The sequence below is a fragment of the Lissotriton helveticus genome, chromosome 6 (assembly GCF_964261635.1).
Source record: "Lissotriton helveticus chromosome 6, aLisHel1.1, whole genome shotgun sequence".
In the NCBI taxonomy this organism is placed as follows: domain Eukaryota; kingdom Metazoa; phylum Chordata; class Amphibia; order Caudata; family Salamandridae; genus Lissotriton; species Lissotriton helveticus.
In genome coordinates this window covers 2,120,678,195-2,120,691,792 of record NC_136067.1, presented here as the reverse complement: position 1 = coordinate 2,120,691,792, position 13,598 = coordinate 2,120,678,195, and the positions used below count along the sequence as shown (strand labels likewise).

The 13,598-nt window shown below is 45.7% G+C and overlaps 1 protein-coding gene across 1 annotated transcript in view; it reads right to left on the bottom strand.

Annotated features, from left to right (window-relative positions):
- The window catches only part of LOC144763080 (uncharacterized), a 397,233-nt gene that overhangs the window by 80,931 nt on the left and 302,704 nt on the right, over positions 1-13,598 (bottom strand). The window contains exon 9 of the mRNA XM_078648381.1: positions 1,650-1,886. Coding sequence (XP_078504507.1) covers positions 1,650-1,886 — 237 coding nt within the window. The remainder of the gene's footprint in view (positions 1-1,649; positions 1,887-13,598) is intronic.

Sequence of the window (13,598 nt, the reverse complement as noted above, 5' to 3'; positions counted from 1 at the left end):
TGACTACAGGCCTGCCACTGCAGCCTCCTGTGTGAGCTGGTGCTTGCGCCTCAAACAAAATATATGTTTCCTTATATCTAGCAGCACTGCACTTAGAACATATAAGTCACGCCTCTAGTATGCCTTGCAGATCCCAACGGCAGGGACCTCGGTTATCAGTATGAGGGAGGCCCTGCATGAGCCGGATACCCCTACAAACCCCGGAGTACAATCTCCAGGCTTTGCAAGTAGATCAGCCGTTACCATACATAGAGGGGTCATGCGTCATTACCCGATGACCATCTCTACACTGACTGGAACGAATCTGGGCATGTTTAGTATCACACATTTTGGAATCATACCCCGACACGTTATCTGGTGTTGGAGGTATGATTCCATCCACGGTAGGACTCCACCGGGGACTCCACCCTGGCTCCCGGGGCAAATCTTACAGGGCCTGACAGCAATACCCTGGCTGCTGCTGACCGCGAACATGATTCTGCCCTCCTGCTGCTGGGCCAAGCAGGGGAAGGTAGGACAATTGGTTTCCTGTCACAGGGAGATGTGACCCCCACCCAGACAGGATTTAGTGTATTGGGCCAGGGTGGGGGTGCTTGCCAGCTCCACAGAGTCTGCTGGAAGGGTACATTTGGTCCCCTCCTTGCATACTAAAGTTCAAACCAGATGAGGGAGCCGTTGGCTCACCGCTCTGGTGTAAAACTGGACAAAGGACATGGGAGTATCCTTCCCACTGTCCGACCCCTCCTCTGGGAGGGAGCCCTGAATTGTCCCAACCCACACCTTTGGGTACTTATGGGCTAAGTTGTGGGTGGGTCCCTGGATTCATCATGGGATTCAATTCAGATCAAGCTCCACCTCAACTTCAACCGTCTGGACACTCTGACCACCGCCGGACTGACCATATCGGACTGACCGCATCGCACTTCGCTTTTGGGAACCTGAGAAGACTCCATCTGAACATGGCCATGTCGTCCTGCAAATCTGCTGCACCGTCAGTGTCCGTGCTTCATACAGGTTCTGGCCAGGACCTGTGGACTCTCAAAGACATGCAAAGGAATCGCCCTTGGAGTGAAGGAGTCACTCCCCTGCATCTGCAGGCACCGCAACATAGCTGATAGGTTTGCTGCTCCTAGGTTCACCGACTACGAAAGGCTCCAGTAACAAAGGAGATGGTTCTGTAAGGCATCAAAGCCTGCGTTGACTTCACACCGAGTCTGAAGCCAGTTTCCCTCGTCCGCATCACTGGAACCAAGTCCCTGTGCAACGCGCCGGCTGCCCATTGTCAAGGCTTGATGACCCTCTCCTGCTAACTCCAGTGGGCTCCCCTGTTGCTCAGGACCTGCTCTGACTTGCCTAGTCATGGTTAGTCACGTGGACCTTGCTGGTCCCGACATTTCACCTTCTGTTGGCTTCTGCTCCTGTTGCCGTTGCTGAGGTGTGCAGGTGCCCCTGCTGGACACTGACCCCCAGTTATCGGCATCCGATGTGGGACAGCTTGTGAATGGCTCCTCGTCTTCCACAGCATCACCTGGTCCAAACAGCTACAATTACGAAGGCACTGTCATCTCCCCTACATCAAATGACATTGGTGGGCATGCGTCTTCCATGCCTCCCGGTCACTCCTGAGTGAAACAGACTCTGTTGCTTACAGGTTCTTCTAATCTCTGACCCACCTTTGGTTTCCGCGGGATTCCTTTGTCTTCTTCTCCAGTGGCATCCTTCCTGAAGTCCTCCATTGTGGACTGCGCCAGTCTCCGATGCCTCTCAGCACCTATGCACCTGGCTTCCCTCGTGGAGGTATCCAGGTTCTTGGGGTATCTACGGGTAGGGTGACTCTCCGATCTTCCACCAGGTTCCTTCAGGATCCACTGGAAAGGCTCATTCTTCTTTAAAAACAGCAACCGCAACATACCCATTGACTTACATTGATCATGCGTTTGTGTTCACCTTTGCACACGGCCTCTGTGGGGTGGTTCCTTGGTTCCCTGGCTCTTCTACGTCTTTTTGGTCCATTCTCGACTTTAATCGTGGGTCGTATTCCACTATTTTAGTATATGGTGGGGTCTCACTCTGGACCCCTTTGTATTTCTGTGCTACTTACCTGTTTTACTGCTAAAGTATTTTGTGTATTGTGACTATCTCCAGGTAGGAGATACTGCAATGTGTTAGTACGTGTCTCTAATAAATGTCTGTAATAAATACCTATTTTTATAAGTACACTGTGTGGTTCTTTTTCACTTGGCCCACACTATAAGATTGGATATTGGTAAAAACAAGTTGCTTTTCACTTCTCGTAGACTAAGCCTGAAGGCTGCTCTCCACAGCTACCACTAGAGAGCTTTCTAAGGCTGTCTAAACTTCTAAAATCACCATAAGGATTGTTTGGATTTGTACAGTGTGCTACACTTAAAAATGTGTGCCACATATACCAAGCCAGCCTCCTACAGGAAGGATCAATTATTGTACAGCCTGGCACAGTGTTTGGTTGTGAGCAGTGATGCTGCAGTGAGAAGGATGGAAGACGAGTATCCAACACACAGAAGTCCTGAGCCAAGGATGACTCAGAAGCGCCCTGAAGTCTTTCATGTGCTTAGATGCTGAGCTGGTTTCTTAACCCAGAGCTTTGTACAGCACATGGCTAACGGCGCTGCTAGAAACACAAGTACTTAAGGGTACTACAAGTAATCGTTGTTATCTGCTCTAAGCGCTGTCCTCGTGAAGATGCAGTGATTAGATATAGGAAGGCTTTTCAGCCGATGGTTGAGGGGTCTAGAGGAGGACCAGCTTCCACTGCTGCCCCCTAGGCCGTTCAACAATGGAACCATTTACTAGGTGGTGCATTGGTGAGGGGCCCGTGGTTGTGAGCAGGAGTGGGCCCTGGCAGTTGCCCACACTGCCCATGTCTATCGCCAGCACTGCCCCCGCTTGTCTCTCCTTTCAACCAGTTCTAACTGCAAAGCGGGACAGAGCGGAGCTACATCACTTGTGGGTTAGTGTTACACATTCTTTGGAGCCTCGCTAGGGGCATTGCCGGATCTGATTACACTGTAAGATGTGTTTGTGTTATAACAGCACATTTCAAGATGGTCGGACTAGCAGCACCAAGTACAAGTGCCACCGTTCACCATGGCTGCAGCTGAAACAGGATACAGGCAACTCTTTCAACAAGCACGTGTTTGGCCTGGCGCCATCTTGCAGTGTGTTCCTATCAAATCACTTTGTTATGTTACTGCAGGATGGTTTTCCTTAGTAAAATGTGGGTTTTAAAAAAAAGATGAACCACACCGATTCTCCATATACCTGAGAGTATTTCTTCTCCAGATTCTAAAATCAAAACATACAGACAAGGAAAGACACACAGGAAAGCAGATGCTTTGTCTTGAAAAAAATGTGTGGAAAGCCTGTAACATGGACTCATCAAATTTTGGTCACTGAATAAATAAACATCTCAGCCTGGGAACAATTTTGTAACAAGAAGATCTGCAAAGAAGAAATATTCTAGAGGGAACCTTTGTTCACAAGGAGAATCTTGGCCCATCCTTGTGGAATTCTCTCCCCACAGCGATTTGCAAAGAAACGCTACACAAGAATTTCCATAAACTCCTAAAACCCTGGTAGTTTGATCAATAATCTCTCACTTTTTTTCTGTTCCTTCAGATTTGCGCTAGGAAACCCTTGTTGGGTAGGTGAGCGCGTTATAAAATTATACATAAAAAAAGTGTTCATCCCCTTACAAGGTCTGCAAGGGACCGTCTTGTAGTGGTGTCATGACTCTCACAGTGCAGGGCATTCAAGTGAATTAAAGGTTTTGACTTGGTAAAGAGAAACAAGGAAGGTTGTGAAACCTTGAGGGAAATAATGATCCTCAATGTTCCTTTGCACAGGATACTCACTGCTCCTCCTCTGCTGTGGTCTTAATGAAGAGACTGTTAGATTACATCAGCATCTGTTAGACCTGGTATCATTGGCGTAAGGCCCCCTTCCATTTTTTCTGATTACCTCCTCTGTTTACTGGTTTTAAATGCTTTGGGCACTGTGCCTCTGCTATTCAGTGCCACAGTGCAAGTACTTCCTATGTTAAATTGATGTATTGATTAGCGACTCCATGATTGGGTAATTTTATTTACTTGTCAGACCCTAGTACAGTTCTCCATGTGTGCCCAAGGCTTGTAAATCAAATGCTGCTGGTGGACTTGCAGCACTGGTTTTGCCACCCACAGAAGCATCTTGTAAAGTGTGTCTCAGACCTGCCATTGCAGAGCCTGTGTGCAGTCTAGTACTGCCATGTCGACTTGGTAAGTGAACCCACTTACCAGTCCCTAAACCTTCCCTTTTCTTCATATCAGACACCCCTAAGGTAGGCCCAAGGGCAGGGTGCATTGTAAGTATAAGGTAGGGCATGTCCTGGTGTGTGGCATGTCCTAATAGTGAATTACAGCCATATTCGTTTTTCACTATTGCAAGGCTACCTGTCCCCATAGGCCAGAGTGGGTAGCTTGATTATAACATCTTATAATCCTAACTGACTCAGGGAACTAGGTAGAAATTAGAGTTTGGTATGCCTGAACTCACAATGATAAAATACATCTTTTAGTGGCGTTGGTTTTAACATTCTGTGTTTGAAAATACCACTTTTAGAAAGTAGGTATTTTCTTGCCTAACTATGCAAGCCTGCCTCTGCTAGGTTGTGTATTCCTTGCCTGGAGTTTGAGTGACAGGGGCTGGGGGATTCCAGGAGACAGGGTCAGCCAGTACAAGGCTGAATAGAACGATCTGCATGTAGATAGGTAGGAGGAGTTGCACCTGGGACCTGAATAGGGCTGTGCCTTCCCTTCACAATGCTGGCTCCACCTCCTGTGGTGTGTCTGATGGTCCTGGCCTACACTGTGAAAGGAAAGAAGGAGTCTTGTCAACAAAGTGTTCCAGGACTGACCAGAACTGGTTTGGATTTGGCAGAGGCCTCTCTGCCTTCAGAGATCAAAGAGAATTTGAGTATAAATATGTGGACCCAGACCCCAAGACTTTAGATCACGTCCAGGAACAAGACAAACCTTTTGCCAAGGAGAAGAACCAAGGAAGCTGCAGGAGTTTGGACTGCCCCTCTGCCAGTGTGATGTTTGCTGAGTTGGCCTGCAGTGGTCTCTTCATTGCCAAGGAAAGGAGAAGGAACTTTCAAAGAACTTCATCATCTTGCAGAATATTTCTACAAGGGCTTGAACTTGCCTCCTGCTGAAGTCTCAGGGCTACAAGACTTCACCACCAGCTCCCCTCTGAATTTCCTTGCTGGGAATTCTATCTGGAGAAGCCTGCGTGTCGCTGGGAGCTGGAAGCGCGACTCAACGAGAAGAAGTGTGTCGCCGCTGCTGTTGTCGTCGCGTAGCTGTTGAAGCGGGCTGCCGCCACATCTCCCAAGAAGTGTGCTTTCGTCGCAGCTGTTTGCCGTCACATCACCGGAGAAGCGTGTCGCCACAGTGAGGGTCGCCGTCGCATCACCGGAGAAGTGTCTCGCAGGGCCTGTCGCAGCTCCAAAGTACAGAGTTCGCTGCATGGCCTCCAGGGCGTGCACGCCTCGTCTTCATGTCGTCGCCTCAAGGGTGCCATCCTATCGCATCGCACCGGATCGTCGCACGCATCAAAGCGCCATCTTGTTGCATCGCAACAGGAATGCATCACGAGAACCTACGCATTACCTCCTCTCCGGTAAGGACGGAGACGAATCCCATACTCTGCGCAAGCATTGAGGCGCGACGCATCATCTCCCCCGGAGCAAGGAACCGGCGCATCTCCATTCCTGCGAGCCTTTTGTTTGTTTTGCGTTAGGCATCCAGGTACGTTTGTGAGAACTTTGTCGCATTTATCACCAACTTGAATTAAGCAAATTCTACTATCTTTAAGTCAACTTTAAGTCCAGTATTGTGGATTTTTGTCCTTTGTGGTCTTGTGTTAAGTCTATATAAAGAATACTTATTTTTATAAAACCTGTGTGGTGTCCATCGGTAGCGTTTTCACTTTATTACTGTGTATATTCACAAATGCTTAACACACTGCCTCTGAGATAAGCCTGTCTGCTCATGCCAAGCTACCAAGGGGGTGAGCAGGGGTTATCCAGTAGTGTAATCCCCTTTCCCTGACTTAGTAGCAAGGGTCCCTATTTGGTCAAACGTGCATACCATTGCCAACTAGAGACCCCCAGTTCTAACATCACCTAACTGAGGTTATAACTGACAGGGGCTCTCGGGTCTTTTAAAAATTCGGAATACTTGAATACACTGTTTGGAGACCAAAAATATTAAAACAACCAGTTGTAAACCGCCAACTGATGGTCAAACCAACAACTGACTCTACAAACAGGGAGGAAGGAGATGTGGCCTAATAGCCAGAGCTGCTGACTTTTGGACTTAAGAACTAGGTTTGAGTCCCAACGTAAACTCAATATCCTGTAATTCTGGGCAAATCACTTTATCTCCCTGTGCCCACAAACAAATCTAATATAAAAATGTAATGTAATCTGGTGCTCCAGTAAAGCACTCTGGTGCCTTTGGGCCACATTTGCAGATAATAATACTTTAAAACAGTATTTGTGATGCTTTACTCTAACTATGAGTTAAGGGTCATCTGGTTGCCCCCAGCTGAACTGCCATATACTACCGCTCTGCACTCATCTCAGTCATTCATCATTTTACTGTTATTTTGGGTTTATTCCAAAGTTGATTCCAGACATGTTTCCACACACCTCTCTCTTCAGTTATGGCATTATTTTCAGCAATCGCTTCGGTACAAAGGCCAGTACCTTCCCTCATTTACAACAGGCCTAGACAGACTTTTAAACGTTTTTCGATCACCATCATCGAAGTCCACTCAAATACAAAACAGGATTAAGTCTAGCTTTCCACACATATTTTATAGTTCACTGGCTTTCATTCCAAGTTCACATCATCATTTGTAGGTTTATTTTCCCTAACTAGACTGGGAGCCGCAGCGTATAGAAACACAAACCTAATACGTACCAAGGGGTGGGGAGTGCGGTCCATGAAACCTGCAGTACCTCCTCCATCTATCATAAGAGACGAATCTCCCGAGTATGAGGTGCAAGCCATAGTAGACTCTGGAAGAGCGAGTGCATCCTTCCATCCCCGTATCTACTGTGAAACCGGCAACCATGGAACCAGCAGTTCCTCTTCCATCTATCGCAAGAGATGAGTCTCCAGAGCTTGAGGTGGTAGCCATAGTAGACTCTACAGGAACTAGAGGACAATTGCAGTTTTTGGGACATGGAGGGGTTAAGGCTCTGCAGAGCATTCTAGGGAACTAGGTTGGTTTGTCCATGTTCCCAGGACAGTACCCTCAATCATTTCTTAAAGGTTTTAGAAGAAGCCAGCACCAAGGGGAGGTATACAGAGGGAAAGAGAGGGTACTGTCAGGAATCAGCCAGGGACGGGGAGTTTGAGACCTTCCCCTTTAAGACTGTGATGGACTGTCCTTTGGAGGCTGCGGTGCAGAGACATACAAAGCCACTAAGTTTATGGGGTGGAATTTCTAGGTCCAGGCTGGCAGTGGTAATACATCAGCTGGCCAAATGGGCACTGCCTGGCAACTTTCTGCTTTGAATTGACTCTCTTGCCGTAGACTTGGTTCTCCTTTTCAGGTCTCACTTTTGTTGTTCTTCTACAGTTTGGTTCTCTTGGTAATCCTGACCTTTGATCCTTGGACTCGAGTCACTTTCTTGCACCCCTCTATTTCACCTTGCACTGCTCTTTCCCTTGTGCAGTTTCATTTGCTTGCTTACCTGCTATCTTACTGGCTTCCTCCAGTTTGGCTCACCACTGGCCTTCTCTCTACTCTGCTTATGGCACTCACTTCACACTTACGGGCCCTTCCAGTGGTCGCTGTTATCTCCTTTAATCGCTGTTGTTATGCAGATGCAGCTGTTATATTCACTGGTTAGGCCCATGTAGCGAAGCAGCTCATTTCTTATTTTGTTCAAGAAAAAAACATTTCAGCTGTGAACTTTTGTGCACTTTTTCATGCACAACGATGTTGGATTAGTTTCTCTGAAACTACTTTGTTTACACATCTAACTCAGCACAACATAACCCTGGGCATAGTTTCCATAGTAGCGCTACGCGTAGCTACGCGAAGTGCACTTTGCATGCTACGCGTAGCTACGCAAACTGCGTAGTGCGGTAGGGAAATGCTGTTCGCACTGATTGCACAGTGCTTGATGCTTGTCCGCACTAAACAATCATTGCAAACTGCATCTTGCACAGTGCATGCAGTCATTTTCTGCTGCTTGAGTAGATTTGTACTCGAGCTGCAGCTGGTAGTTTCCCATCGCGAGCGGTCACGAGCAACTTGTGTTGCTGATCCCGAACGAACAAAAAGTCTCACCTGCATGTTGATTTTGCTCGCTCGTGGTAGCCAACTTGATGTTGAGGACCGCGAGCAAGCAACAAATGCCCGCTACTCTAAGCTACACTACACCACGCGTTTTTGCACTGTGCTACGTGCAATTCGCATAGTGCGGAGTAGCTCTGCGAGCGGAGTGTAGTACTACGCCCAGGGTTAATTATCATGATGCCTCGAACATCATGTACTAGGCCTCTTTACGCACTATGTACAAAAGTCGTCCTACCTTCATCCACGGGGCTACAGGGCTATCTACATATCCATAACATCACTAGGCAGCTTTCTATTATAAATAATGAGCATCCTGAAAGATTAGCTGAGGAGGCACTTCAGCTGACACCAAGGGTCCCTCCTTGGTGAGAATTCACCATGCAGGGGCCTGACATCTCATGAGGGGTGTCCAGTTCATGACCAATACAGGGTCCCTCATTCTCTCCAATTTGGTAATGGTGTTGGATCGTCCCTTGGGGGGGATTGTTGGCTCTACACCTACACACACTCTAGGTGGATGTATGTCACTACAATGCATGATTTTACAACGCATGCCATTACAACGAAATTTTTACAACGCAGGATCCATTACAATGCATGCCATTACAACGCATGCCATTACAACATAGCTGCTATTACAACGCATGTCATTACAACGTAAGTATGGGTAAGTAATTTATAGTGTAAGTGTTGGATAGTGTAGGGGTTAAAATTACTATTCTAACTCCAGGGGGGGCGTAATAGTAGGGTAAGTGTTGGATGGTGTAGGGGTTAAAATTAAATTAAATACTTACCCATACTTACGTTGTAATGGCATGCGTTGTATTAGCAGCTGCGTTGTAATGGCATGCGTTGTAATGGCATGCATTGTAATGGACCCTGCTTTGTAAAAGTTTTGTTGTAATGGTAGTGCGTTGTGATGGTTGCGTTGTAAAGGATGTTACACTTAGAGTAGGGTTCACATAGTAGGAGTATGCTTGATTACTGCCTTGTTTTATAAGCCTGCATATATACGCTGCTTTAGCACCATACTAGAACTAAATCTAGTATTTATGTTGTTGGTGCTTGTAATCACTTTTATCTGCTTCTGACTATTGATCATTGCAGCACACGTATTTTATACAAGAATAACGTTGGGTCAATAAACACATTGAAAATGTCCAACAGGGCGTTCTTTGTAAACTTCTCTGAGAATAAGTAAGCACGAGTGCCTGAGCAAAAGGTTCTGTACTGGTTCCACGATACCTGAGGGATCAGAATTGTCATGTTCAGTGGTTGCCAGAAACCATTTGCTTCCTGGTGAGGTATGGGGGGCTTATGGTGGTTCTGTGATCTAGCTGGTCTTCATGCCAACACATGCTGAGGGGGAGTCCGGAATCAGTCTTGGCACCAAGCCCCTAGTTTATGTTGTCCAAACAATGCGCAGATCCTAATGATTAGTAGGAACTACAGGACATGGTGCTGCCAATGTTGGTTGTGTTCTTATTTAACGGTCAATCTGTGTAGTTTAGTCATGCTTTCTCCGAGACCCCTACTCACATTTAACCAGAGACGTCCGAAGTGGGGAGGGAAACAAATCTGCCCAAGCTAAGTAGGTATAACCTCTGTATTGGCTGTAGGTTATTTAAGCTTGGAGGATTAAAAGTTCCCACATTGTGCATACAAAATCTCTTTAAATAGTTTAACTAAATACTTTTTCTATAACAATGATCGAACAAGCGGGTGAGGACATTGAAGAGCAGGTAGTTGCTCTAAACATTACAGAAAATTGCAGACAGGCAGTTACGATTAAATTATTACAATATGACCTCCTAGCAACGGGTGGAGATGTTACCTTTGTGATTGAGGCCCACAAGGCATTCAGAACAGAGGTATTCTATTCTTGAGTTAAATTCCAGCCTGCAGATGTACGCACACGGTTGTTTCATGATTACATTGAAGTTGAGCCACATGAAGAATATTTTCCATACGTGGACATAGAAGTCCCATTCACATACCAAGAGTATATTAATTGGTTTAAAGGTGTCTTACCCCATACCACAGAAAACGTGAGGCTCGGTCCGCTGAGCAGAGAAGGTGCTACCTGGCCGGTCTTAACTTCTTATACACAGCATCTGGACTTTGTTGCTTTATCAGCGGTGCACAGACAGAATATTGAGTTTCAAATATCGATATACAAAAATATTGAGATTGAAATATCTTCATACAGGAATATGGAGAGCAAGAATATCGTGGCAGATCTACAATAGCTGGTGCATCCTTGCATATCAGCAGGGATGCGCAAGTTATTGTGCGCAACGGCTCCACCACCATGAATGCGCTGCATTGTAAATGCGGTGCACCATGGGGCAAAAAAACGGCACAGACGTGTGATGCATCTGTGCCTTAAAGACGGCCCATTGCTGGAGTTGCGTCGCAAGTGCGATGCAGCTCCAGCAATGTCCTGGGGGGCCCTATCTTTCCAATGCTGCTTCAAGTAGGCGCAAGGTTTTGATGCAGCATGGGCTCAAAAGTGACTGAGTGAAATCTTGTAGATTTCACTCAGCCACTTTTGTAAGGCGTTCCTGTGCCGGAACGCCCTCCCTGCGCAGGAATGCCTACTTCTGGAGCAGGGCTTTACAACGTGACGCATCTCCCAGATGCGTCTAGTTGTAAATACCCTGCAGCATGGCGTATCTTTTGCGCCGCCAATGCATCACAAAAGTAATGCAACACCGTCCTAAAAAAGGCGCAAGGGGCTTGTAAATCTGCCCCCAAGTGTTTTATCCTTCGCAAACGGGTCAATTCTGTGAATTGGCCCGTTTGCGAACGGTAAAAAGCCTTTTGGGATATATCATTTCAAAAGGGATTCGCAAAATAGGGATTCACAATTTTTGCGATTACCTATTTTGCTAATGCATTTAGGGAATCACAATTTGCGATATCTTAAAAGCAATGCTGAAAGCAAAAAAATATTGCGACCTGGCTTTAAGGAATCGCAAATTACCACCAACTTCAAGTTGGTAGTAATTTGCTAATTCCTTGAAAAAATCACTTTTTTGCATTTTTCTAAGTGCCATGTGGTGTACATACATGCCCTCAGGACATGTATGTGTGCCACATGTTCACTCATACATATTTCAGGCTTGCAACACAGTGTCCTTGTGGCCCCCTTGAAATTGCATGCGCAATTTGCGAGTACCTATTGGGTACTCGCAAATTGTGCCTGCAATTCCCATTTATTCCTATTGGCCTTTAGGCCCATAGAAATGAATGGGAAGCCACTTCTTATTTGCGACTTGCGAGTCGCAAATAAGGAATGCGTAGGAATCAAAAGTTTATTTGTGAAAGCTACATACATTGCATTTTACGAGTCCATAATCGCGAATCAGTAAAATTTGCTTTTAAGGACTCGCAAAATACAATGTTGATACATCTGGCCCTAAGTCTTTTATTTTGTGATAATGCTGTGTTGAATTGTACTCTGTAGCTTTTGCCTTTTATCAATTTTCTTTCCCAACAACAGATGAATAAGTTAGTTATCTTCAGTAACAATCTTTATGGTAAGTGCTCTATCTAACAGCAGAATTCTCACCTTCTGAATATTCTCAAGGCACTAGCCTGGACCTGGAAACTTTAAAAATGTTTGGACCGATTCACAAAAGTAATCTGAGATAAAAATCCTAACTTTACAGCTTTCAGTATTCACAAAAGGCATGTAGGAGTAGTAAAGTTTGGATTTTGTCTTTAGTTTGATTTAAGGCAAACTTAAAACAGGATGTTATCTTAATTTTGTCTTAAGTTTGTCTTTTGTCTAAGATTACTTTTGTGAATCGGGCCCAGCACCGCTTAGTGGCATTAGAAGTGATGACCCATGCACACTGATATCAGTTGACTTCTTAGATTGCCCACACCCTCAGACACAGAGCCCATTGGCAGAGACAGTGTGCAGGTCTCTTAATTGGACTTTTTAGATAGAAAAAGGTTCAGTTCATAGAATGGGGAGATGGGATAGTCAATGAGCAATCTGTAGTTAGATAGAGTATCCACCAGAAAGATTGTTATCGAAGGTAAGTAACTTTTTCTACTGATGGATAATTCTAACTGCATATTCTGCACCTTGTGAATAGATACCATAACAGCACCTCCCAAGTGTAGACCAAAAAATCCTGCAGTACTGAGCAGGCAAAATGGCAAAATGGTTCTGCTCTCGTTTGTTCTGCTCTGTAACTGTTGTGAAGCGCTCTGATACCCTCCGGTCAGGTTAGCGCTATACAAAACTTTGTAAATAAATAAAAATAAATAAAATGTGCATCATCACCCACATAACCACCTGAAAAATGTCCAGGACAAGCACTATGCAGGCACCTTTGGCCCTCCTTGAATGAGCCTGTAACCTTCCTGGGGGCTGCTTCTTAGCCAGTTCATAGCAGATCTTTATGCAGAGAATGACCCATCGAGAAATGGCCAAGTTTTTCACTGTCATGCCCGTTTACGCTACATGGAGCTGATCGTCCACCCAATCTTCTCTGGCGTGATCAATATAACTGTTTAGTCTTCCTTCTCCCTTAAAGGGATGAAGTTAAGCAAAGACTGCCACAATGGTGATAGCCAGTCTGACATGAAATGGAGTGATAATTGTTTGTAGAAAGGAAGTTTGGGTCTTCAATACCAACTTATCCAGAAAGAACGATGTATGAAGTGGGTTGACAGTAAGAGCCTGCAGATGGCTCTAATGTCTAGATGATGTTATGGTAATGAGAAAGACTACCTTCAATGTCAGAAGTCACAATGGGTACCTGTGCAGTAACTCAAAATGAGTGCACATCAGAAAAGTGAGTACTAAGATGTACAAATGGTCCTCTGTAATCTGCTCTGGTGAGAGGGAAAGGTTCCATGAAAGTAATAGATGGGTGTAGTACTGATGGATAATTTGGACGACCCACTTGTCTGAAGTGATGGCCTGCCAACTTCAGAGGAAATACTATACCCTGCCACTAATAGGGTGGCTATGTGCCGGCAAGGACAAACTAACACTATTTGGCAGCTGCCAATGCTGCAGTGGATGGTACTGACTTTTACATGGTCCCCCCTGTCATTGGCACTGTCTCTGAGAAATGCAGCCTCTGACACCTAAAGACTGAAGGGTCTGCTGGGCTGGTGAAGATGAAACTAGAAACCCCAACCACAGCCAAGGAGAGTGAGAAATTATTGGTGAAATT